At 42.0% G+C, this 27433-nt stretch overlaps 1 protein-coding gene across 13 annotated transcripts in view; it reads right to left on the bottom strand.

The window, feature by feature from the left end:
- TBCD (tubulin folding cofactor D) overlaps nucleotides 1-27433 on the bottom strand; it is a 219903-nt gene that overhangs the window by 41337 nt on the left and 151133 nt on the right. For all 13 annotated transcript variants that reach the window (XR_014788321.1, XM_084838327.1, XM_084838329.1 and 10 more), the window contains 6 exons: nucleotides 20744-20804; nucleotides 16613-16635; nucleotides 9569-9600; nucleotides 8297-8359; nucleotides 7343-7419; nucleotides 2916-2997 (listed from right to left, as the gene is read on the bottom strand). Coding sequence is in view for 12 of the 13 variants with exons in the window: in XM_084838327.1 (XP_084694453.1) it covers nucleotides 2916-2997; nucleotides 7343-7419; nucleotides 8297-8359; nucleotides 9569-9600; nucleotides 16613-16635; nucleotides 20744-20804 (338 nt within the window). In the remaining variant the exon portion in view is untranslated. The remainder of the gene's footprint in view (nucleotides 1-2915; nucleotides 2998-7342; nucleotides 7420-8296; nucleotides 8360-9568; nucleotides 9601-16612; nucleotides 16636-20743; nucleotides 20805-27433) is intronic.

The following is a 27433-nucleotide window of genomic DNA, read 5'->3' as shown; positions in this document are numbered from 1 at the left end:
CTCCCCACCCTTAAAGAGGCTCTCTTTGATAACATATGAGAACCGATACAGGTATTTTAAACGTTTCTATAATAAGAGGCCTGAAGCAACAGAGGAACCCCATTCTAGGGATGAATCAGTCTATTTCCAGTCAGTGTCAGTTTTGGAGGTGTTCATTGGGTGGACTTGTTCCAAAGAGGCAGCTTATAAATATTTAAATGGATATTTATGCTGTCCTGTTTCTGAATTAATCTGTAATTTTTTAAATTCATTTTTAAATACATATTTTAAATATATTTTTCACAACATACCCATTTCCAACACAGCAAACCTACACAGCTTCTGGTGCACCACAGGATATTACTTATCACCTCCTCCAAGACCAGAGACAGCGTTCCTGCCTTGGAGGACATGTGATCACAGATGCCCCACGCATTTTCCTCAACCCCACATAGCCACCGTGGAAAGCTCCATGGTGGCTCCTCACCTGAGATTGGAACTCTGACCCAGGAGAAGGAGAGGGAGGGAAGGGCTATACCAGTGAGGCCTATCTGGCTCCACCACTGGCAGGGCACAGCAGCTACACCAGCTCAGTGGCCCATCTAACAGAAATCAACGCAAAGGAGGATGACGAGGCTGTAAAAGCCTCTGCCATTCCTCCCCTACTACACAGCTCTTGCTGGCAGGGCACTGGATGGGCAGAGGTCTCTGATCACAGAGCCCTCTATGTAAAGAGCAGCAATCCTTTAGGATTGTGCCCTAAATGTATTCTCTCTCAAAGTATGCATATCGAAACCATTTTATCCTAAAATATGCATTTTATACAATTTTTGTACATTTTTTAGCTGGGGAACACATCACAAAGTTCAAAGAAGTGCAGAATCTGAAGGGCAACTGTGTTCTGATTCACACATTACTCCAGGAATTGCAGATCAGGTCAGTTTGTATTGATATTCAGAATTCCTCAAGCATCCCTACCCTATTTTTGCTTTCCTGTTCTGTGAGAACACCCTAAATAATAAAGTTGCACCAGTACTGATTTTAATTTCAAAGACATTTTGTTAGCATGAGGCACAAAATTAAAAGGTTGCAGAAAACTAACCAGGGGCTATGTCTTGATAAGTACCCAACAATGCCTAGGGGACCATAAGATGGCAGGTACTCTTGAGAATATAAACATGATACAGTGCACAAAGTCTACAATGATAATTTAACAGAACTAATGGCTACAAGCTAAAGCAAGCACTTTGAAGAAACAACACTGAAACAAATTAAAAAAAACACACACAACTGCATGCAACAGAGACCATGAAATTATACCTGAAACGATTATCAAATGGTAGAGAAATATGATTATGGCTAATCTGAGCATTTTCATTTCCATGCTAAAGCCTGCACTTGATGGTATAAGTCAAGTCTTCAGTCTATGGCCAAATCTCACATTATCAAGCTCTGTAGCTGAACTACCATGCCTACATCCAAGAGCTACGCATATTTGCTACTCTTCTTGTTGGGGAGATACAGCCTTTTATCAGTTGGTGGAGGATCAAATCCTTCCAATTTAGAGGTCTATACATCCTTCCAAATTAGAAGACAGTACTTTGAATACTGCTATCCAACTGCACTCTCACTCTAACCAAGCTTACCTTCCCCCAGTTCACATCCCCCCCGCACTCCAACTCCTGTTGTCTGTTGGGCAGGAAGAAAGGTAGAACATACATCAAGTGCGCAAAGGGCTGTCCCTGGATGCCATCTAGCTGCTGACAGTTGCTGGTTTATGGTAGGGATGGCGGAGAATTTCTCCCCAAATCTTCAGGAGGCCGAGCGCCGACGCATTCAGCCCCCCAAAGTTGGTTGGGAAATTCTCCGCCGGCCCCCCGCCCCCCCCCCCCCCCGGGACGGGGCTTACCTTCGGCGAATGTCCCTCTCGGCGGCGGGTCCCAGCGGCGGTTCGGCGGCGGTTCAGCGCGGGCAGGGGCCGGTCTCCCGACCGGCTGCCGCCACCGCCATTGCAAAAAAAAAGTAAAAAAACAAAAAAAAACACCCGTGATAGGCTACGTAACGATTTACGTAGCCTATCACGGCTAGATTTCCAAAGTCAGCCGTGATAGGCTACGTAAATCGTCACGAAGCCTATCATGGGGTCTTTTTTTTTTTTTTACTTTTTGTTTCGCGGCCGGGGAGACGGGGCACTTCTCCCCGGCCTGAATTTTGGCCGGGCGAGGTGGGGTGCCTCCCCCCCGGCCTGAATTTCGGCCAGGCGAGGCGGGACGCCTCCCCCCCCGGCCTGAATTTCGGGGGGAGAAGTGAAGCGCCTCCCCCCCACTGCGAAGCCAAGCTGCGAAAAGGTAAGTGACTTTCGTACATCCCTAGTTTATGGATCATGCCTCTCTCTGTTTTATACATAAAAAGCCCTGATCTTTCTAATCTCTTCCCATGCGTTATAATTTTCCTAAATCTCTGTCTAGCCTAGATCTCTTGTTTGCTACAGCTAAATATGTATAGGAATGTTTTAAATAGCTCAGTATGGCTATTTAAAAGTCTCATCTTCACACTGTACAAAGTTAAAAAGGGAGTGAAGGAAGCTGATTCAGAAGTGCTCACATAAGCCCTGCTTTAATTCAAATGACAATTGGGAGTGATAATTTACTAGGGACATTACAAACAACATTGTCCCATACATGTGCAAATCAAAATTCTTTCATTTCTCCAAGGCATTTCTCCAGAAGGAACAAGCAATGTATGTTAACTGCTGTCACCTCTAATTAAGGGCATCTTAAAAGCCTACATAACTGGGCTGGTCCTGAGAAGCTGCTAACCACTGTGGTGTTGATTTAGTTTAGGCTAGTTTTGCTTCTGCTAGAATTTTTCTAGCTAGCCAGATCATCATAGGTTATCCCTTAATGAAGACAGAAACAAACTTTGTGAATCATTACCTTGTTGAGCTGGATTTGCACCTCCTTCTTCAATGCAGTAATATATATCAGACAGAGCAGCTAATGCAGAGACTGCTGATTCCTAAAAGAAAATCAAAACTCAACAAACATAATCTTACCTTTCCATTGCACTCTAAAACAAGCACGAAGTTCTGTTGTAGGAAAACCCATTGGATAATCCCTAAAATGTTATTGTAATATACTTAGGGCTTATTCATAGAATTGCCATGCCCATGTCGGATAACTCATTCATCCTGAGCAGGGAGCTTCCATACACCTTAGAAAGATATGTCTGCCAGAGGTACAAAGACCATGGGCATTGGCCCTTAATGTGACTTGTTAAACAATCTGCAGGTGTAGACTGTTGCTGTTTAGAAACCACAGGCAGGCCATGCTGTTTGAACAACATTAAATTACAAACTATCCCGGATCATATTCTCCATTCAGTATAAGGATCTGAAGATACCACAACTAACAGTGATTTATTTATGCTCTTCAGCATCACTTTAATGACTCAAAATTGGTAACACTGAATTGCATTTCAGTAGCCTTAAGTTAGAGCCTAAATTAAACAGTATTTGTTTGATGCTTACTCAATAATTTATTCCAATTTTACTCAGTTCCATACCATTGAAAGCAACAACCATAATAGTTGCTGACATTCACATTAACAAAGTGATCTAGGCTTTAAGCATGAGTGCATACCCCCACATGATGATCCCACTAAGAATAACCCATGAGGGGAGATGGAATTCTGAGCAAGGTTCATTAGGTTTGGGTGTGGTTGTATTACTGGCAGCTACCTAAATATCTATAGTTCTTGATACAAGTTGTGGAGCTTGTTGGAGCTTCTCTTTACTCCTGCAGATACAGGGAAAGAAGGAGCTATCATTATATTCACTTAAACTGAGAAAACTATAGTATATGAGGAAGAAGATTATATCTGTGTACATACGTCATCAGGCAATAAATTTACGGAAATTTTTTTGCTCTTTCTCAAAGATTTAACTGGCTTGGCTAAAACCCTTATGATTTAAGAACCTGCTTTGTTTAATCGTCTCCTATGGCTTGCTAGGAACCTGGAATGTCAGATCAATGAATCAAGGTAAGCTGGAGGTGGTCAAACATGAGATGGCAAGATTGAACATCGACATCTTGGGAATCAGCGAACTAAAATGGACAGGCGTGGGCGAATTTAATTCAGGTGACCATCATATCTACTATTGTGGGCAAGAATCCCTTAGAAGAAATGGAGTAGCACTCATAGTCAACAAAAGGGTGGGAAAAGCAGTACTGGGGTACAATCTTAAAAATGATAGAATGATCTCAGTACGAATCCAAGGCAAACCATTCAACATCACAGTAATTCAAGTCTATGCCCCAACCACTGAGGCCGAAGAAGCTGAGGTTGATCGGTTCTATGAAGATCTACAACACCTTCTAGAACTAACACCAAAAAAAGATGTCCTCTTCATCATAGGGGATTGGAATGCTAAAGTAGGAAGTCAAGAAATCACCGGGATAACAGGCAGGCATGGCCTTGGTGTACAAAATGAAGCAGGACAAAAGCTAATAGAGTTTTGCCAAGAGAACATGCTGATCATAGCAAACACTCTTTTCCAACAGCACAAGAGGCGACTCTACACATGGACGTCACCAGATGGTCAATATCGAAATCAGATTGATTATGTCCTTTGCAGCCAAAGATGGAGAAGCTCCATACAGTCAGTAAAAACAAGACCTGGAGCTGACTGTGGCTCAGATCATGAGCTGCTTCTTGCAAAATTTCGGCTTAAATTGAAGAACGTCGGGAAAACCACTAAACTGTTCAGGTATGACCTAAATCATATCCCTGATGAATATACAGTGGAGGTGAGGAATAGATTTCAGGGATTAGACCTGATAGACAGAGTGCCTGAGGAACTATGGACGGAGGTCCGTAACATTGTTCAGGAGGCAGCAACGAAATCCATCCCAAAGAAAAAGAAATGCAAGAAAGCAAAGTGGCTGTCTGATGAGGCTTTACAAGTAGCTCACGAAAGAAGGGAAGCGAAAAGCAAGGGAGAAAGGGGAAGATATACCCAACTGAATGCAGAGTTCCAGAGAATAGCAAGGAGAGACAAGAAGGCCTTCTTAAATGAACAATGCAAAGAAATCGAGGAAAACAACAGAATGGGAAAGACTAGAGATCTCTTCAAGAAAATTGGAGATCTCAAGGGAATGTTTTGTGCAAAGACGGGCATGATAAAGGACAAAGAAGGCAGGGACCTAACAGAAGCAGATGAGATTAAGAAGAGGTGGCAAGAATACACAGAAGAACTATACAGGAAAGATCTGAATGTCCCTGATAGCCATGATAGTGCGCTCACTGAACTTGAGCCGGACATCCTCGAGAGTGAAGTCAAGTGGGCCTTAGGAAGCATTAGTAACAACAAAGCTAGCGGAGATGACAGTATTCCAGCCGAGCTATTTAAAATCCTAAAAGATGATGCTGTTAAAGTGCTGCATTCAATATGCCAACAAATCTGGAACACTCAACAGTGGCTGCAAGACTGGAAAAGTTCAGTTTACATTCCAATTCCAAAGAAGGGCAACGCCAAAGAGTGTTCAAACTACCGCACAATTGCGCTCATTTCACATGCCAGCAAGGTGATGCTCAAAATCCTACAAGCTAGGCTTCAGCAGTATGCAAACCGAGAACTACCGGAAGTACAAGCTGGGTTTCGAAGAGGCAGAGGAACTAGAGATCAAATCGCCAACATTCGCTGCATCATGGAGAAAGCAAGAGAATTCCAGAAAAACGTCTATTTCTGCTTCATTGACTACGCTAAAGCCTTTGATTGTGTGGATCACAACAAACTGTGGCAAATTCTTAAAGTGATGGGAGTACCAGACCACCTTACCTGTCTCCTGAGAAACCTGTACGAGGGTCAAGAAGCAACAGTAAGAACCAGACATGGAACAACTGATTGGTTCAAAATTGGGAAAGGAGTACGACAAGGCTGCATATTGTCACCCTGCTTATTTAACTTATATGCAGAGTACATCATGAGAAATGCCGGGTTGGATGAATCAGAGGTCGGAATTAAGATTGCTGGGAGAATTATCAACAACCTCCGATATGCAGACGATACCACCCTAATGGCAGAAAGCGAAGAGGATCTAAAGAGCCTCTTGTTGAGGGTGAAAGAGGAGAGTGCAAAAGCTGGTTTGAAACTCAACATTAAAAAAACTAAGATCATGGCATCTGGCCCCATCACGTCCTGGCATATGGAAGGGGAAGAAATGGAAGCAGTGACAGATTTTACTTTCTTGGGCTCCAAGATCACCGCAGACGGTGACTGTAGCCATGAAATTAAAAGACGCTTGCTCCTTGGGAGGAAAGCTATGGCACACCTAGACAGCATAGTAAGAAGCAGAGACATCACCTTGCCGACAAAGGTCCGTCTAATCAAAGCTATGGTTTTCCCAGTAGTAATGTATGGCTGTGAGAGCTGGACTATAAGGAAGGCTGAGCGCCGAAGAATTGATGCTTTCGAACTGTGGTGCTGGAGAAGACTCTTACGAGTCCCCTGGACTGCAAGGAGGTCCAATCAGTCCATCCTAAAGGAAATCAACCCTGAGTGCTCATTGGAAGGACAGATAACGAAGCTGAAGCTCCAATATTTTGGCCACCTAATGCGAAGAGAAAACTCCCTGGAAAAGACCCTGATGCTGGGAAAGACTGAAGGCAAAAGGAGAAGGGGACGGCAGAGGATGAGATGGCTAGATAGCATCACGGATGCAATGAATATGAACTTGAGCACACTCCGGGAGAGAGCGCAGGACAGGAAGGCCTGGCGTGCTATGGTCCATGGGGTCACGAAGAGTCGGACACGACTGAACGACTGAACAACAACAACAACAACATGGCTTGCTATGGAGTCTTTATCATGAGCCTCTTCAGTTTCATATAGAGGATCACATCCAATGTTAGTCTTACATCGAGCAGACCCATTGAAAGGAATGGAATCTGTCATGACTAATTTAAGTCCCATTCATTTTAATGGGTCTGTTCTACACAGAACATTGGATTTTGCCCAGAGTTCAAAAGTTAGAGTAATCCGAATTGAGTTCCCACCCCAGACTTAATTGAAGTTATATCAATGTACTTATTCAAAATATAACATTAATTATTTCATACCTAAAATGAAGGCAGCCTCTCACAATTCCTATCCTTTTGCAAATGCTACCTATTTCTACAACATGGAACTATAAGCCAAAAATTGTATGTTCAGAACCATGAAGTGTCTGCCCATGTTATGTAAGAAACCTTATCAATTTAAATAATAACTTGATAGCAACAGGCAAAATATGACAACAGGAATTTTTACTTTTGAAATTCTGATCAATAAAAATAAGCAACGATACAGATAAAGTAAATGTACTTTTATTTGCTGTCTTGCATTGCTTGAAACAAGATGGAGACTTTGTAAACTGTCATTTATCAGCCACTGCCAGCCATCTGGAAGGGAAGAAAGCATATTTGGGGTACACCAGTTACATAAAATTCAATGTACCTGTCATCTATTTTTTAGCAATCCACATCTTTTTAATGTGTTAATAAGCCCCAAATTGTACTAAGAAAAACTGTTACTGATCTCTCTAAATTTAAGTGGACATCCTCACAAATTTAAAAGTTCAAACTTTTTTTTCCAGATTGTTTGAGGGGCAATTTTTTTTCAAAGTGACAGTTGCTTTGGGTATGGTATTACTAAAAATCTTTGTTACAGTTCCTTCTCACTATCAAGATATACAAGATCTGGATTGCTAAAAAAAAAAAAAAAGGAAAAAAAAGACAACAATTATGTCCTAACACATAAAGTCCATGTGCATGGTAGGGCTACACACAGGATGCCCAAGGGCTGGAATTTGAACAGATGGGATTGCTGCCCCATGTGTCCTATACCAACCTTCCCCAACCTGGTTGCTCCAGATGTTTTGGGCTACAACTCCCATCAGCCTCAGCCAGCATGGCCAATGGTCAGTGCTGACACAGGTTGTAGTACAAAACATCTGGAGGGCAGATGTCCATTTCTACAACCACCCTTTACCGCCATGTGCTGCATCCTTTTGACACTGTTATTCTGAATTAAACAGGATATGGCAAACACAGTCACAACATCATGATGCCAGCAACAGCAGGCGGTAACAAGTAAAAGTCCTGGGTCAATTAGAAGCATATCAGAACCTACACAGCCCTAAAGAACATCCTATGAGAATAGGAAATAAGGATTTCTACATGAGCCATACTCTTGGCAAGTGAAATTAAAAGGACTGTACATTTGAATAAAGTTATAACCATTGATAGACAGGATAAAGACATCAGAAACGTAACTTACCAATTATGGGATCTTCTCTAAAAGGCATTTTTGAAAGTGATAACTTTTCAATCAAAATGCAAACTGGAAAACAAAAAGGAATTTCTGAAAACAACAAGGAGCCCAATTCTGTGCCAATATGGGCCACTAAATTCAGTGGGGCTTGTACACTTTTATTCATACACAGGGTCATGGCTCAAGCAAATGTAATAAGATCAGTAATACTGATATTGCTACACAGTAGATAACATTCTATGGTGAACTTATTTATTGATCAGCACAAAAAGCATTATAACATATATTCTAGCACAAGATAAGAACTTCTGAGTGCTACAGACTATTGTATAGCCAAAGTTACTCCCTTCCCATTCCAGCTAAACATATAGAAGTCCCAAACTAAGGCTCCACAGGTTTCTGCATACAACGCTGCCAAGCATTCCTTGACTTGGAGTCAGTTGGGAATTTCTTGCTTGTACAGAGCTCCTTTTACAATTGGCATTCCTACATGTGCACATTGTCTGTACATCTTGATACCAAATGGGCCAGAAAACAAGCCCAAGCTATTTCTTCTATGGATCAAAAAGTGAGAGTATGAAAAGAAAAAAATGAAAAAAGAATTGTCAAGGATGCAACCAGAACTTAGATCTCACTTTTGTGGACTGTAAAAAGGGTTTTCATGGTATATCCAAATACTATTCCAAGTGCTAAAGATGGGATGAAGTGCTTGCTGGTCTGTTAAAAGGGAATGAAAGTCTTGTCTCTAGAGCCAAAACTAGATAAATCCGCATCATCAGGTACACAAACTCTGCTATAGGCCCCACCCCTTGTTCTGCAGATGTAAGAGAAACAATTGGTTTACTGATTGCTGCTAAAATTGGTACCAAAGAACACTGCGAATTTGGAATATTTCTGTGTTTTATCTGTGCATTTACTTATTTGTTATGTAGGGGTATATATTTTGTTGAAGAAGAAGTTAGGTTAGGGAGAATAAATGAGGGATTCATAATCTGAGCAGGGGGTTGGACTTGATGGCCTTGTAGGACCCTTCCAACCCTACTATTCTATGATTCTATGATTTAAGGGCGATGTTTGACTTTGGGAACAAATCCTAGTGAACCAGTAGAATAGCTGAGTTCAAGTTACAGAATCTCAAGACACATTTCTTTCCAAAGCATGTTTATTAGCAGAATACCAAATACTCAAGAAGCAAAAGAATGCAAATTAGCACAGAAGGCTATATAAGAAAGATATAGAGTAAAAGTAGGAGCAGCAAGTATTTGCCATGTAACATACCAGCTGGTCTCATTAGTTCTCCACCTAATCCTCTGGAAAGAAAAATAAAAATATATTGACTGAAGAAATAAAATAACTATCAATACCTCACATAACACAGAAAAAGAAGGAAAACAAGTGTACAAGTCTAGATTTCCATGCCTTCCCAAAATTCAAAAGTACAAATACATCCAGGCTGCATTTGCATGTAATGCTAAGCCAAAAAGATGCAGAAGTGACATGCACCCACAAACAGCCCCTTTCCTGCTGCCTTGCTCCTTCCTTTGCGTGAGTAGCAAAACGAGCCAGGATTTGGCACTCATCATAGCTTCCTGTGACAGTGTGAACCTGGAATTATACTTAAGTGCTTGCAAAAAAGCCAGGATCAGAAGCCAGGTTTAAACAAGTGTAAGGGAGCCTAACAATTAACAGGGAGCTAGGCTTAATTGTAGCTCCCAGGTTTGCTTACTTGTTCACATGAAGAGAGGAGCAATCAAGGTTACCTAAATATGGTTTATTAAGTTAGGATTGATGGTTTACAGTAACATGTGAATGCGGCCTTAGCATTACATGCAAAGTGGGCCCAACTGTTCCCTCATTTCACTTCATATTTTACGTTAAACCTTTTTGAGTGAAGCTTTCTGGCAACCACCTGAGGGTGTTCTGTGGAAAGCAGTAGCTGTGATGTCACTGCTGCTCTCTAAAGCAACATAATGCCAATTGCAACATAATGCTTCTTAATCAACTGACTTAATCCCATAAGAAGACCTTCATGCTTGAGAGCCAGTGTGGTGTAGTGGTTAGAGTGTTGGACTGGGACTCAGGAAATCCAGGTTCTAGTCCCCACTTGGCCACGAAGCTCACTGGGTGACTTTCGGCCAGTCATTGACTCTCAGCGTAACTTACCTCACCTGTAGTGAGGATAAAATTGAGAAGAGAAGGACTATGTAAGCCACCTTCGGTTCCTCACAAGAGGAAAAATGGTGGGATATAAATGTAATAATAGAATGCTACATTTGCAAATTGTTTGCCTCCATTCCATAAAAGACCAAGATGATGCTCCTATATGGCTGCGCAAATGGCTTGTACAGAATCCATCATGCTGGGAAAGATTCACAAATTAACCTTTGGTTATACAAACATTGTTGGTATCAATCTCTCTTTTTTCCAGAGACTTAGAGCAATTAATCCCATCTGAAATAAATATGAACCCCAAACAGTCTTGTTCCAGACTGATGATCAAATAATGTTTGTAGGGTGGAAAGAGAGCTAATTCTGCTCGTGTTTCTGACTTTTACTTTCATTCCATCTCTGGTTTTCCCAGAATTCTAACATACTCCATTCTCTTTTATGCACTGAGGGTCAAAATTCCTATGGAAGACACAGGAAGGCTGCCAAAATGGCCTTCTTGTATTGTATCGTTCCCTCTTTCCTTGTAATGTGCTGTTTCATTTACTTATGACATGATGTTGTAATTTCAGGTGTTTCCCCATCAGCAGTAGTTAATAACCTATAGCCAGGGCAGGGAAACATATCACATGACAACTTCATGTCACGTGTAAGCAAAAATATATGTAACAGGGACAAAGGGGAGGACATTTTTTGACACCACACCATGTCCACTGTAACATGTAGCTCAGCCTTGTAACATTCACTAAAAGGTTGGGCTAAAGCCATCCATACTACACTGTATATCTAGCATATATAGCTTAGTAGAACTGGGAAAGAGCAAGTTGCAGTAAAATACCAGTTGACACTCCTGGTTTTTGAGAACCTTTGTGGGCATTTTTTATTTTTTTGCTGTCACCTGGGTGTGGCTGAAGAAGCAAGACACTATTACCTAGGTTCCAATAGCCTTTAATTCATGCCTAACTAGGTTAACAAGGGAGACTGCACTAGTGGGAAGGAGAAGTCGTATCCATCAAGCCCATTCACTCACAGGCATGAAAGGAGGAAGGGGGTGTTGGAAAAATAAGGGGCTTTGAGCCTCTGAAGTGCTCTTGAAGAAACACCATATAACCCCTGACATGTAAAGGGAATGTACATGGTTCTTCTTACCTACATTTTATCCTCAAAACAACCTTGCAAGGTAGATTAAGCTGAAAGATAGCCCAAGATCACCCAGGGAGAACTTCATGGCTGGGTAGAAATGTGAGAGCCAGTGTGGTGTAGTGGCAAGAGTGTTGGACTAGGAGCTGGGAGATCCGGATTCTAGTCCCCACTCGGCCATGGAAGCTCACTGGGTGACTTTGGGCCAGTCACAGACTCTCAGCCCAACCCACCTCACAGGGTTGTTGTTGTGAGGATAAAATGGAGAGGAGGAGGATAATGTAAGCCGCCTTGGGTTCCTTGCAAGGGAAAAAAGGTGGGGTATAAATGCAATAAATAGTAGTAATAATAATAATAACTTGTGTCTCCCCAGGCCTAGGGCCTACACTGTAACCACTGGTTTTCAAATACCAAATGTCCATTGTTTATGGTCCTTTCCCAGATTTGTGTTAGTATCTAAAGCCTACTCAAGGCCATTGAAAGTGGGATGGGGGTGGGAAAATGCCTGCCTCAATATGTTTATATTGCTTCTCTTTTCCTAGATTCAGAAGCATGTCTGGATATGGTGCCAGTTTTTCCAGCCAGCCATGTTACACAACCACCTGTGTTACTCAGCGTGTGAACTGCTGGAAGAGTGAATGTCTTGTGTGTTATCACAACACATACTTAAACTATGGAATTTGCTTCTTCGGGATATGGTAATGGCCATCACGTTAAACTGATTTAAAAGGGGATTAGACAAATTTGTGGAGGATAAGGTTATCAATGGTTACTAGTCATGATAGCTGTTTTCAACCTCTAGGATCAGACACAGCGCACCTCCGCATACCAGTGCCAGGAACACCAGCAGGGGAGTCCGACCGCCCTCATGTCCTACTTGTGGGCTTCCCATTGGCATCTGAACAGCCACTGTGGGAAGTAGGATACTGAACTAGACAGGCCTTTGGTCTGATCCAGAAGGGCTGCTCTTACATTCTTAAATTCAATAAGAAGAGATAAGAAGGAAAGATGAATTGAAGCATAGCATAAAGAGCCTGCAGAAAAAGGAAGGCAACAGAAACAGGGTGTGAAGAGACCTGCAGATAAAGGGTAAGGAAGAAGAGTGAGAAAAGATTGTGATATGGAGTGCAGAGAGAAAAAGAGGTGTTAATTTGAGCACTGAATCTCCTGAGAGGCAAAACAAAAACACAACTAGAAGGGTAATGGAAGCAGGGGGGTATAGACCTGTGGTGGTGCACAGACAAAGCGAGAAAGAGAAGAGAGCAAGCTAGCCTTTAAAACCCATCTGTCCCAAAGCTTTTAACTTAATCAATTTCATAAGTATTATATTCTGTGAAGTAACCCTTTTGGTTATCTTGTACTCACTGCAGATCTCTTTCACCGAATAACCTTGAGCTCTCAATTTTTAAGTGAGAGAGGATAAATTCACTACTCATTACACAGGATCTGTAGCTCAATGAATGATATAACTTCATTGGTTTTGCTGAAGTAACTCGTTTACACAACATAAATAAAACTCAGGCCAATGTAATCACTCGTCTTCTGAGAATGTCTTGCTTATTACTCTTATTTCTGTAACAGAAATCCTCATTTCACAAACCAATAACTAAAACCATGGAAAATGGCTGCTGTTGTTTTCTCAAAATGAGAATCACAGAATATTAAGGTTGGAGGGGACCTATAAGACCATCGAGTCCAACCCCCTGCTCAATGCAGGAATCCAAGTCAAAGCATCCCTGACAGATGGCTGTCCAATTTCATCTTGAATGACTCCAGTGTGGGAGAGTAACTGCTTCTCAGCTGGGAACCTTCAGGGCATTGCACCTTCATTGTTCTTTATAAAACTAGTTCAGCTTGTTTAGCAGAGTGCTTGCCTATTAAAAGCCAAGTGACTGGCTATTACAAAATGATCAAAAGAAAAATATTTTATACACCATGTAAAGGTATTTTGATATCCTGAAACTATGTTAGCATACTCACAAGCGAATAACTCTATTATGTAAAGCATTACTTTGAGGAGAAGCGTGATGCTCGTTTGAAGTCTTATTGATAAGAAATACACTTTATTAAGCATCTAATTATACCAATAAATGCAAGCTTGCACTTTTTGTCACGATGTCAAATTTCACCACAACAGCCACTGTAATGCCTCTATAAATACAAAAATATTATGAACTCAGACATATTAACCAATGTGCCAAATGAAGCTCTAGCTTCACCATCCTGCTCAAACAATGATACATATTCATGTTTAAAATTTGCTCTCAGAAATTCATTTCAGTTCTACATTCCCAGAAATGCAGAACTGATATGCATTCCACAGGAAATGCAAATCTATAGCCAAAGGGCACAGTTAAACACATGTCTGGTATATACATATATTTTTTTTTCCTTTTGCAGACTGGGTATTAATAGCAACAAATGTTGCTTGCATACAGTGGAACAAAAAATAAAGTATTAAAGTGTATCAGTGGTTTCTTGTCTCTATACCTCTTTCCAACAAAGGCTCAAATCCTGAAGCAATATCTAAGATCAAATCTGCTTTTATGTACCTATGTTTTCTTCTCATTATTGAAAGTATGAAACAGAAGCAATATGAGATGCAAAAATACACAGAAACTGTGCTGGACAGAGAGAAAAAGAAAAAAATGAGGTATAATTCTTTTTTGTTGAAACACTTTCCAGCACTCAAGACATGCAAATTTTTGAATCTCGCTAGAGCTGACCCAACAATATAGGCAACACAACCCAGCACCTGAGGCAGAGAAGTTCAAAAGGCAGGAGAACACATACACAAACAGAGAGAGTGGGAGAGCCTACGTATCTGCTGACCAGTTACTGCCACCCAGGTCTTTCCCCTGTTCCTCTCTCTTATGTATTGCTTATGTATTGCTGCAGCTACATAGTGGTTACCCTTTAGAGGAGCATGGTATATGGAAATACTTTAAAGACATTCCCTTTATAAGGTAAAAAAAGGAAATCATATAAAATATATATGGTAAGACAAAGAGATGTAAAGCCAGCTTGATTTAAATCAATCCACCCGGATAGCTAGCAAAATTCGTAGCACTGGACAAAAGAATTATTTGTAAGAAGCCATAATAATTAAAGTGGTATAAAACTGATGCAAATTTGTAGTGTAGATATACCCCTCAAGTAGGTGAAGCAGGAACAGTAGCTATTCTTAAAGCATAAAATCTTGCACGTGAATCTTCAGTTTGGATTACTATTATGTGTTATACGTAGGGCTACCCATGAAGCTGGTTCAGAAGCTTCAACTACTTCAGATTCAGCAGCTAGGATTCTGATGGGTTTGAGTAGGTGAAGCCATATTACACTAATTCTGAAAGAACAATATTGGCTGCCTATTTGCTTTTGAGCCCGATTCAAGGTGCTGGTGTTTACCCTAAAAGCCCTAAATGGCCTGGGACCCAAATACCTAAATGAACACCTCTTCTTATACCAACCTACCTGTGCGTGAAGATAACTGGATGAGGCCCTTCTCCAAGTGTCTTCAGAAAGAGAAGTGTATTACAAAGGCACAAAGGAGAGAGCAACTCAGTTTACACATCATGACTAACCATGGGTTAAACAACCCATAGTTAGCCATGGCTGAACTGTAGCAAGTGAGCGTACTGCCTCTGTGCACTCATCCCTTCTGCTTTACACCCGTTCCTGGGTTGTTGTCATGTCATGAAAACCCAGCACTCTGGGTTGTTTTTATTTGCCTGGGCATTTTAATGTATTTATAGTTTGTTAAACTGTGGTATGGTTTTAGCTGGTTGATGAGTTGTTTTATTCCTTTAATTTTTATGAATGGATGCTTTACTGTATTTTTTTTTTGACATATTTATTTATATCTTTATACACTGCCCTGGAACCCTCTTTTGTGGATAACTGTCAGAATAGAACTTTTAAAATAAAAATATAAAGCGTGTCAGGAGGAAAATCTGTCCCTTAGAGTATGATGTGTGAGCTTTTAAATTGTGATTTGCTACATACAAGCTAATTTTGCCAAAATAAAACTCCTCACAATATTCTAACTGTAGAATACTTATTAAGAATGCAGCATTGTTAAGATCTCACAGTAGAAAACTTTTTGGTCTTTATTAGATGGAACATCTGATACAGAAACTGGTCATGACAATCTTTCCTTTCCAATCTAAAACACTAAATTTTCAATTTCCTCAACTGATATCTTGAATTTTAAATGTTGCAAAAGAAGGCATAAAAACTGTGAAGTAGCTAAAATGTTACAATTAAATCTGCATTTAATTAATGAAGGCTTTGTGGACCATCTAGAAGGCTGAAAGCTGTAGGAAGGGGGCATGGCTAATGGCAATCTTAAAATATCACAGGAGACTCTTGAGGTGATATCCAGTTACGTCCTCCTGCCAATGGAACTGCTTCTGTCAATGGAATATAGAGGAAGTGATTCCCCTTGCAGCTGCCTGCATACCCCCAAATCTGCTCTGGAGTACTGGGGGGCCCTCTGGAGCATTGGGGCACAGGGGGGCTGCACTGGGGGATGAGAGGAGGATAAAGTGGTATCTCACAAGTGGAAGTCCATTCATGCAATGTTGGATTTCACTCTTTATTATTTCATGGACCAATTCTACGTTGTCTACTATACAACAAGATGGTCACACTTTGTGGCCATGCCAGGTGTGGACACTGACACACTTTGCACTAGGTAGTCATTATGTTTATGAAAGGTTAATTAATTTCTAAGACTGGGCTACTCCACCACTCTTAGCAAACTAAACTTCTTTAGTACATCCCTGCTCTTTATCCCAAGTAGCATGTCCCGCTATGGCCATATGCTAACCAAGCTATGCCTGCCTTTACCAAGCACAGCATACCCATGAATAGAATTAATATGAATGTAGGCACCTTAGCTCTTCTGCTGAAATTCTGTTGGTTCTCACACATTACTTATTTGGCTGTCTATTTTAAGAGCCTTTATATTTATCATTCCCACAACTGAAACAATATACCTGGCATTAATTTTCTTACCTATACAACTGACGCCGGCAAAGCTGTAAGAGAAAGGTGATATTGGATTTTCCAAGAAGCATTTTTATTTAATCCAGTGCTTTTCAAAGTGTGGGTTGTGAACCACAGATGGGTCACAATATGTTCCTGGGTGGGTTATACAACGAGGGTCTTTTTCCTCCACTTCCAGAGGCTTTTTTTGTTTCACCAGGCCAACAGCACATCATTACTGTTGTGTGGCTATTAGAAGATATATTTTCATACTAATGATGATCATTTACACTGTTACGGCCTAGGAAGCTCCTGGGATGGATTTCATGTCCTCACAATATTCTAACTGTAATTTTCTGTGCATTCATGCTTCAAATCCTACATTCAAAACATCACCAACTTCTCCTAATTCATTCAGACTTTCATACAGTAATTTATGGAAAAGCTATAATACCTCAGAACTGATCTTTCTCTTGTGTGCATTACTAGAGTTGCAGTTTGGCTACCAGTGAAGGTCCTCATGTAACTGGCTTATAAGAACTTTGGGTCAGAGACTCCTTTATATTAATTGGTAAAGGGCCAATAATAATACTGATAATGCTTAATATTCTTCAGCAAAGAAGATCGTTACCTTGTCATGGTGCTGGAGCTTGAGCACCTCAATGACGTCATGAGCTATACCGTGAAGGGACACGCAAGATGGGAAGGTCATGGCAGAGAGGTCAGACTAAATACGATCCCTGGGGAAGGAAACGGCAACCCACCCCAGTATTCTTGCCATGAAAACTAAATGGATCAGTACAACCAGAGATATGTCAGTATACCATCGGAAGATGGGACTCCCAGGTCGGAAGATAGTCAAAATGCCACTGGGGAGGAACAGAGGATAAGTTCAACTAGCCCCAGATGTGATAACGCAGCTAGCTCAAAGCCGAAAGGACAGCTAGCAGCCGATGGTGCTGGTGGTGAATGACGAATCCGATGTTCTAAAGATCAACACACTATAGGAACCTGGAATGTAAGATCTATGAGCCAGGGCAAATTGGATGTGGTTACTGGGGAAATGTCAAGATTCAATATAGACATTTTGGGTGTCAGTGAACTGAAATGGACGGGAATGGGCCACTTCACATCAAATGACCACCAGATCTAGTACTGTGGGCAAGAACACCACAGAAGAAATGGAGTAGCCTTCATAATTAATAATAAAGTGGCTAAAGCAGTGCTTGGATACAATCCAAAAAATGACAGAATGATCTCAGTTTGAATTCAGGGTAAGCCATTTAACATCACAGTGATCCAAATATATGCCCCAACCACAGATGCTGAAGAAGCAGAAGTAGATCAGTTCTATGAGGATCTGCAGCACCTACTGGATAGTACACCAAAAAAATATGTTATTTTCATTACAGGAGACTGGAATGCTAAGGTGGGTAGTCAAACGACACCTGGAATTACAGGCAAGCATGGTCTGGAAGAACAAAATGAAGCAGGACTAAGGCTGATAGAATTTTGCCAAGACAACTCACTGTGCATAACAAACACTCTCTTCCAACAACCTAAGAGATGACTTTATACATGGACTTCACCAGACGGTCGACATCGAAATCAGATTGACTACATCCTTTGTAAACAAAGGTGGCGGACATCTATGCAGTTGGTAAAAACAAGACCTGGAGCTGATTGTAGTTCAGATCATGAACTTCTTATTGCACAACTTAGAATCAGACTAAAGAGAATAGGGAAGACCCACAGATCAGTTAGATATGAGCTCACTAATATTCCTCATGAATATGCAGTGGAGGTGAAGAATAGATTTAAGGGACTAGATTTAGTGGATAGGGTCCCGGAAGAATGATGGACAGAAGTTTGCAACATTGTTCAGGAGGCGGCAAAAAAAAAATCCCAAAGAAAAGAAGGCAAGATGGCTGTCTGCTGAGACCCTGGAAGCAGCCCAAGAAAGAAGGAAAGCAAAAGGTAACAGTGAAAGGGGGAGATATGCCCAATTAAATGCAGAATTCCAGAGGTTAGCCAGAGGAGATAAGGAATTATTTTTAAACAAGCAATGCACGGAAGCGGAAGAAGATAATGGAAAAGGAAGGACAAGAGACCTCTTCCAGAAAATTAGAAACATCGGAGGTAAATTCCAGGCAAAAATGGGTATGATCAAAAACAAAGATGGCAAGGACCTAACAGAAGCAGATCAAGAAAAGGTGGCAAGAATATATAGAAGATCTCTATAGGAAGGTTAATAATATCGGGGATAGATTTGACGGTGTGGTCAGTGAGCTAGAGCCAGACATCCTGAAGAGTGAGGTTGAATGGGCCTTAAGAAGCATTGCTAATAACAAGGCAGCAGGAGATGACGGTATCCCAGCTGAACTGTTTAAAATCTTGCAAGATGATGCTGTTAAGGTGATGCATGCCATATGCCAGCAAATTTGGAAAACACAAGAATGGCCAACAGATTGGAAAAGATCAACTTATATCCCCATACCAAAAAAGGGAAGCACCAAAGAATGTTCAAACTATCAAACAGTGGCACTTATTTCACATGCCAGTAAGGTAATGCTCAAGATCTTGCAAGGTAGACTCCAGCAATTCATGGAACGAGAATTGCCAGATGTACAAGCTGGGTTTCGAAAAGGCAGAGGAACTAGAGACCAAATTGCCAATATCCGCTGGATAATGGAGAAAGCCAGGGAGTTTCAGAAAAACATCGATTTCTGTTTTATTGACTATTCTAAAGCCTTTGACTGTGTGGATCATGAAAAATTGTGGCAAGTTCTTGGTGGGATGGGGATACCAAGTCATCTTGTCTGCCTCCTGAGGAATCTGTATAATGACCAAGTAGCAACGGTAAGAACAGACCACGGAACAACGGACTGGTTTAAGATTGGGAAAGGAGTACGGCAGGGTTGTATACTCTCACCGTACCTATTCAACCTGTACGCAGAACACATCATGCGACGTGCTGGGCTTGATGAAGCCAAGGCTGGAGTTAAAATCGCTGGAAGAAACATTAACAATCTCAGATATGCAGATGATACCAGTTTGATGGCTGAAAGCGAGGAGGAGCTGAGGAAACTCATGACGAAGGTGAAAGAAGAAAGTGCAAAAGCTGGGTTGCAGTTAAACCTAAAAAAAACCAAGATTATGGCAACCAGCTTGATTGATAACTGGCAAATAGAGGGAAAAAACGTGGAGGCAGTGACAGACTTTGTCTTTCTAGGCGCAAAGATTACTGCAGACGCTGACTGCAGCCAGGAAATCAGAAGACGTTTACTTCTTGGGAGGACAGCAATGACAAATCTTGATAAAATAGTGAAGAGCAAAGACATCACACTGACAACAAAGGTCTGCATAGTTCTAGCAATGGTATTCCCCATAGTAACCTATGGCTGCGAGAGCTGGACCATATGGAAGGCTGAGCGAAGGAAGATAGATGCTTTTGAACTGTAGTGCTGGAGGAAAATTCTGAGAGTGCCTTGGACTGCAAGAAGATCAAACCAGTCCATACTCCAGGAAATAAAGCCAGACTGCTCACTTGAGGGAATGATATTGAAGGCAAAACTGAAGTACTTTGGACACATAAGGAGAAGACAGGACACCCTGGAGAAGATGCTGATGCGAGGGAAAGTGGAAGGCAAAAGGAAGAAGGGCCAACCAAGGGCAAGATGGATGGATGTTATTCTGGGGGTGATGGACTCGACCTTGGGGGAGCTGGGGGTGGCGATGGCCGACAGGAAGCTCTGGCGTGGGCTGGTCCATGAAGTCATGAGGAGTCGGAAGTGACTGACCGAATAAACAACAACAATGCTAATATTACTAATCAAAGTGTGGTAACTTAGAGACCCATTTATTATGAAATATAAAAACACTTCGCTCTGTGCTATTGTGCAAATTCTAGTTCTAGTCCTTGTTGTGGTTTATCATATTTTAGCTACTAAAGTTTAGTGGGAGTTTTAAAATCATGATCTTCTGGATGTGAGTTCAGGAAAGCTACATTGATATGGGCATGGCCAAAAATAGCAGACATGTACCAATTCAATAAACTTAAATATTATTTACACTATCTATTTTAATAGAAGAATCTTTCCTATTTAAACAGCAATTATTTGAAAAAAATAAAGTAAGGATTTCAAGAGAATCTGCACCAACCTCCACATGGATCTGTTTAAGTCCTTCCAAGGCTTTTTCATCCAAATAAGATGTAATGGATCTGCAAAGTTAAAAGGGGTTTTGTCAATATAGTATGTGTTAGATTCTATATTAAACAGTTATAGGAGCTTTTCTGAAAGCTTAACTAAATTCTTAACCAAGTGTAGGCAACCTGAAAATACCGATAATCCATTTTTTCCACATATTTCTGCATTTAAGGCCAATCATGTATCTGGTAAAGTCTTGCCACCAAAATCATGTCCCCAAACATCTGTCAGTCTTTATGGTGCTGAAATACTCTGTTGCTTTCAACACTAAACATTTCTTACAAATGGAGCACTAATTTGCCCTATACTGTGAAACCTTGAAAAACAGCTGGTATTATATCATTCTAGTTCCTTTTAGCATGTTTTTCCCCACAGTGTGTTTTTATCCTTGAATGTGTCAACAGCAGGGAAAGATTTTGCTAGCATATAACATTTTGGTAATGTCATGTTCCATTTCTCCTACCTAAAGACTACTTCTAATGCTATCTTTTGTAAGACACACATGAAGACCAAAGTATTTTAAGATACAAGGAATATATTTCCAAAGCCCATAAGACAACATCCCTGCTGTGACATCTGTGACTGTGACAACCCAAAAGCAACTGTCTGACATCTAAATTTGATATTCCAGACAAAGCCACCGAAGTGGCCACTAAGATTTGAAGACCAGTGAATTTTAGTAATATATTCTACAAGGCCCAGATTTCTTGCCACCTTATATAGCACAGATTCTCTTCTCTTCTACCCCCTCCCCCACCCCCGCCTACCCCATGTCCTGATTGGGATTCTGAAAATTGTCCTCTCATAATTCTAAGTGAAGAAAGGAATGAAGACCAACAGTGGGGGATTGCTGAAAAACATGACCAGCAATTGAAACTGATCATGATGACAAAAAACTAGTCCTTTGCCAAACCTCTCTGTGCTCTGGCAAGTTATTTTCTCCCTATCCTTTCCCTCCCACCTCCTCCCTCTCAAGGCAATTAAACTCTTGAACTTGGGGGTCTTTCTACCTTGTACAAGCCATCTTTTCTTTAAATTAGATAGAAGGCAAATAGACTGCCCACCACAGAGCTCTATTTAAGGAAAACCTGGGTGTTAATCTGAAATGATTCCTGGTTCTAACCCTCAGACAAGCTTAAGGAGAATCAGGAAAAGGAGTGGACATCAGAAAAAGGTGAAATGGATTTATGAAGTAGTATAAGGTCTGGTTATTAGCCATTACAAAGAGCTGCAGGAGAATTCAGATTATGATGTGTGCACAATCAAGATATTGGAATAAATATCTGCAGATCCTCCCTCCTTGGCACCTATGTTTCCAAGAGTGACTGAGTGACAAGAAGTAAAGTTTTACAGCTTTTTCTACCAACTGAATATAGAGCCAAGAGAAGGAAGAAGTACTTAGGCATATTCTCAAGATCACTTAGCACAGATTCCTTCTTAATACCCTTTTGTACTCAGAACAAAGACTATTTCAGCAAAAGTTGAAACCAAAGTAACTTTTAAAGCCCTAAGCGGCTTAGTGCCTGGCTGAGGGACTGCCTATCTCAGTATGAGCTTGCTTCGTTATTAAGATCATCAGGAGAGGTCCTTTGGGAGACACACCCCGCTTGCAGAAAGCTGCTTGTCAGGCACACAGGAACTGTCTTTCTCCTGTGTTGCTCCCAAACTCTGGAAACACTCCCTTTGGAGTTGCAACTGGTTCCCACTCTCTCCGTATTCACGTGAGGGTCAGGAAGGCACATCTTTTTGACTTGGTTTTTAAATTGTTATTATGGTTTTTAAAGATTGTTTAGTGTTTTACTATATTTTATCTGAGTACTGTTTTTATCTTCCAATTCTTTAAAAACTGCCTTCAGAAAAGGCAGTAAAGAAATACCATGAATGAACAAACACTGGATGTGACTTTAAAGGGGAAAAAAAACCAGCCACCCTAAATGAGGCTAATATAATCAGTGAGATTATTAAGCATGAGTATTAACTTCTCTGGTTTTACCTGCTTCATATCAGAAGCTACTGAATTTCACATATTTATTGCAATCACAATTTAAACCAGCTGGAATTGTTTAAATCAGCCTTCCCCAGCCTTGTGCCCTCCAGACATTGTGGATTACAACTCCCATGAGCCCCAGCCAGAATGGTTGATGGTCAGGGATTATGGGAGTTGTAATCCACAACATCTGGAGGGCGCAAGGCTGGGGAAGGCTGATTTAACAATTCCAGCATTTTAATTCTCTTAGGGTGCAATCCTATTCAGATAGGCAGCCGCCTCTGAACTCGGAGGTTACTGCCTATCCAATGCAGGGCAAGAGAAGCACGGAGGGGATCGTTCCCTCTGTGCTTCTCCTGCCCTGCATTTTTGGCTAGACAGCTGACTGCAGCTGTCTAGCCGTGGGAGGACGGAGCAGCTGTGTCGTACAGGCATTTCTGCCCTCCCCTCCCCACCCCTCCCCACCCCCCGGAACACCCCTTCTCAGCCACTCCGTGCTCCTCTTGTGAGTGCGGAGGACGGGGTTGCTCTGCACTGCCTCCGAGGCAGCGCAGAAGTCCGGGGAGGTCGGTTCTCCAGGAACCGACTTCAGAGCATGGGCTTTGAGGTCGGTTCCCAGAAAACCAGATATCCTATGGCCGTCTAGCCGCTGTCTAGCGACCATAGGATTGCTCTCACCCTTATCAGATTAATTTCTGTGGCCTTCAATATCCTAGCTGTGGGAAGTATCCAACACTGCCTGTGTGCTAGTGGAACCCACCACTAGCAGAACGGGAAGCTAGCGGATCCTGCACTGATTAAAAATGAGTGAAATTCTCATTTCCAGAATGGGGCAGGTCAGCAGAGCTTTCAGAAGGGTGTTCCGCTGACCTGTCTCATTTTGGAAATGAGTGTTTTTGCTGGTTTCTGGGATTACTGTTGGAAGAGCTAGTTTCTGTAGTGGTGGGTCCTGCTAGTACAACAGAAACAGCAGGAGCACAGCGGCAGCATTGGATATTGCCCAGCTTTCCAAGTCCTGATATTTTCTGTGGAACACTAATAAACCCTGATAAATGACACCAAAAATGAAGGAAAACACTCATTTAGATAACAGGATTATGTCATTTTTCCATCTGTTATTTCCAACTACCCTTATTTGCTTTCTCATTACAGTAGCCCCTGACACACAGTGCTCCAGTATGCACTTTACCATAATGCCTTGGAAAACTGATAGGCAGAGCTCTCCTTTGTACTCTTACTGATAGATGGTTTTAGGGTGTACCTGGGACCCTCCCAGGGGCCGCGGGGAATAACAAACAATGGTGGTGGTTGTTGTCATCATCATCATCTCTATACAACCCCATAGCCGAAGCGCTCTGGGCAGTTTACAGAAGTTAAAACATTAAAATACAATATACAAAGTTTAAAAGCCATTTACATAAAAGCACACAGACAATATACACAAGCAACATGGTTGATCCCCAATGTCTGAAAATATAAAATCTAGCTGCTACTCATAACCATGTTCATTCTTAGGCAAAATATACAGGTTCCCTTGTAGGCAGAAAACAGAAGTGGAGAGAAACTAGACAGTTTTTATATTAACAAAGTTGTAGACCATTTTAGGTGGTGTACTATCCAGATAAAAAATGTCAATGAAAGCCAAGCTGGGTAAATGCAGGTTGCTTACCTGTAACTGTAGTTCTTTGAGTGGTCATCTGTGCATTCACATATATGGGCTCTGCGCCTGTGCTGAGCCTCATTCAGGAAACTTCTAAATCTGAGGAACGTTTTGGTGGGAACCCTCCCCCAGTGTCCACTGCACATGTCCCAGCGGGTTCCTGCCCGTTCCCTCAGTTCCTTGAGACTGCCTAGGGTGGCCTCGGATCAGAGGGGAAAAAATCACACCTTGGTACCAACATCAAATTCGACATTGATACCAAAGTGGGGATGGTGGGTGCGTTGTGTAAATGCACAGATGACCACTCGAAGAACTACAGTTACAGGTAAGCAACATGCATTTCTTCTTCGTGGTCTCTGTGCATCACACATATGGGCAGTTAATAAGCTCATTTACCAGAGGCGGGTATACAATAAAATTGATGACAATAAAAATTGACGACAGCATGGCTTGCCCAAAAGCACAGTCTGGACATGCTTTGACATCCAGTTTGTGGTGCTTCACAAAAGTCGAGGGTTTCAACCATGTCACTGCTTTACCTAAGTCCTCTAATGGAACACCCTTGCCAAAGGCTGTCGACATGGCAACTACTCATGTCAAATGTGCCCGAATGTGAGACAGGTGCCCCAAACCTGACAACACATAGGCTAAACAAATAGTTTGCATAATCCATTAAGCCAGACTTTGAGACGAGACAGAAATGCCCTTTTGGGGACCACCGTAGCAAATGAAGAGTCGTTGTGTCTTACAGAAAGAAGCTGTCCTGGACTTCTAGAAAGCCAATGCCCTTTTTAAATCCAAAGCATGCAGCTTCCTTTGCATGTCAGAGGATGCCTCTGGGAAAAAGGTTGGCAATGAGATAGATTGGTTGACATGAAAATCAGAGACCACCTTTGGTAAACAGTCAATGCCTGATCTGAGGTCAACCCTGTCCTTCTGAAAGATGAGGTAGGTATGATCAACTCATAAAGCACAAATCTCACTTACATGTCTGGAGGACGTGATAGCAACCAAAAAGGCCACTTTCCATTATAGCAGCTGAAGATCTGTCACAGCCATGGGTTCAAAGGGCTTTGAAAGGAGAGTGTGCAAGACAACAGAGAGACTCCACTGATGCATTAGAGTTTTCACTGGAGATGCCAAATTCTTTAAGCCCCACAGGAACTTACAAGTAGTAGGATGACTGAAAAGGGGAAAACCGTGAACTTGCACCCTGTAGGAGGAGAGAACTGCCAAATAAACTCTCATGGATGAAGTCTTCAGCCCTTTCTGGAACAAGTTATGAAGAAACAAAAAAAACTGTCAATTGATCCCTTCAGGGGATTGAAACCGTGGAGATTTGCAAACTTAAAAAAAAAAAGACCACTTAGCAGCATAGGATTGACATGTAGCCCTTTTTTGTCTGCATCCAAAATAGCTTGAATTTCCTCCGGGACCTGACAAGCAGTGCTCACTGCCAAATTCTCCAGGCTGTGAGTTCCAAGGTGTCGAGATCTGGATGTTGGATCCTGCCTCAATCCCAAGAGATTAGGTCTGAGGTTTGTGGAAGATGTAGAAACTCCCTGTGGGACAGACGCAGGAGGGGTGCAAACCATAGCTGCCTCGGCCACGAAAGGGCAAGTAAATACAATCTTCTGCCAATTTCTGGAGAATCTTTGAGAGAAGGGGGAACAAACGAAAGAGGTAGAACAGCTCTCCCTGCCATCAGAGTTGAAATGCATAGCCCAAGGACAACCGACCGATCCCTGCTCTTGTGCAGAACCTTCTGCAAACTGCATTCAACAGGGTCACAAACAAATCCATTGTCAGATGGCCCCATTTCCAGAATAGGCAACATAGGACAGCCAGGGACAATTGCCACTCGTGGGAGGATTGATACGACCGGCTCAGAGTGTCCACCAAGATGTTGTCTTGCCCTGCAGTATGAAGAGTGCTCAGGAAGATATCTCACTGGATTGCCCAGAAAAAGACGTCCATCATGAGATTCACGAGCTTGGAAGAGTGCATGCCCCCTTGCTTCTTGATGTGCCAAAGCACAGATGTTTGTAGGTAAGGATCGGTACATGCCTTCCCTGCAGGTAAGCCTCAAAGGCACGCATCGCCTTCCAAATGGTGAGGAATTCCAAGTAATTTTTGTGGTGTCATTTTACCACTGCAGACCAAGTTCCCTGGATTCGAAGTGGATAACAATGAACACGCCCCCCGCATCCTGAACGAGAAGCGTCTGTTGTCAGTATCGGAGTAGGGGCTGGTTGGACAAAGGACACACCTTGACACAGGTTGCGTGGCTGCATCCACCACCGAAGGGTGTTGACTACCTTGTCTGGGATCCTCAGATGGCAGCATCGAGTGTCGGTGGTGGAATCAAAATTTCAAAGCAGCCAGTTCTGCAACGGTCGCATCCGAAGTCTTGCCCAATGAATGACCGAGACCATCACCGCCATATGTCCCAGGAGCATTTGAAACATATGAACGGTGACGAGTCAACGAGAATAAAGATTCTTCACCAAGGCAATCAACTGCGCTTGTCACTTTCAAGGCAGGTAAGTGCGTGCAACTGTCGAATCCAGCAACGCCCCTAAAAATTGGGAGTCTTTGAGCAGGCCTTAAAGTTGACTTTTCTTTGTTTATGTACAGATGTAATGCCCCCAGAAGGTTCAGAACAAACTCGATGGCACGACACAGGAAATCTCTGAAATCCGAAATGAGGAGCCAGTCATCCAGGTCAGGGTAGACTTCGATGCTCTGAAGTTGAAGGTATACACATACAACTGCCATGCACTTTGTAAAAACTCTTGGGATAGTTGCCAGATCGAAAGGCAGGACTCGAAATTGGAATGTATCGGTACCAATGATGAAGCGCAAGTACTTCTGGTGAGCCTCTGAGATTGCTATACGGCAGTATGCATCCTTCAGGTCTTCAGCTGCAAACCAAACACCTTTCAGGGGAGAGGAAGAATTGATGCCAATGTGGTTATTCTGAACTTTGGGGGGTA

The sequence above is a fragment of the Heloderma suspectum genome, chromosome 2, assembly GCF_057233095.1.
Source record: "Heloderma suspectum isolate Gila_16-S chromosome 2, 16-S_ref, whole genome shotgun sequence".
NCBI classification, from domain to species: domain Eukaryota; kingdom Metazoa; phylum Chordata; class Lepidosauria; order Squamata; family Helodermatidae; genus Heloderma; species Heloderma suspectum.
The sequence above is the reverse complement of the archived record's forward strand: the minus strand, read 5'-3'. Positions and strand labels throughout refer to the sequence as shown.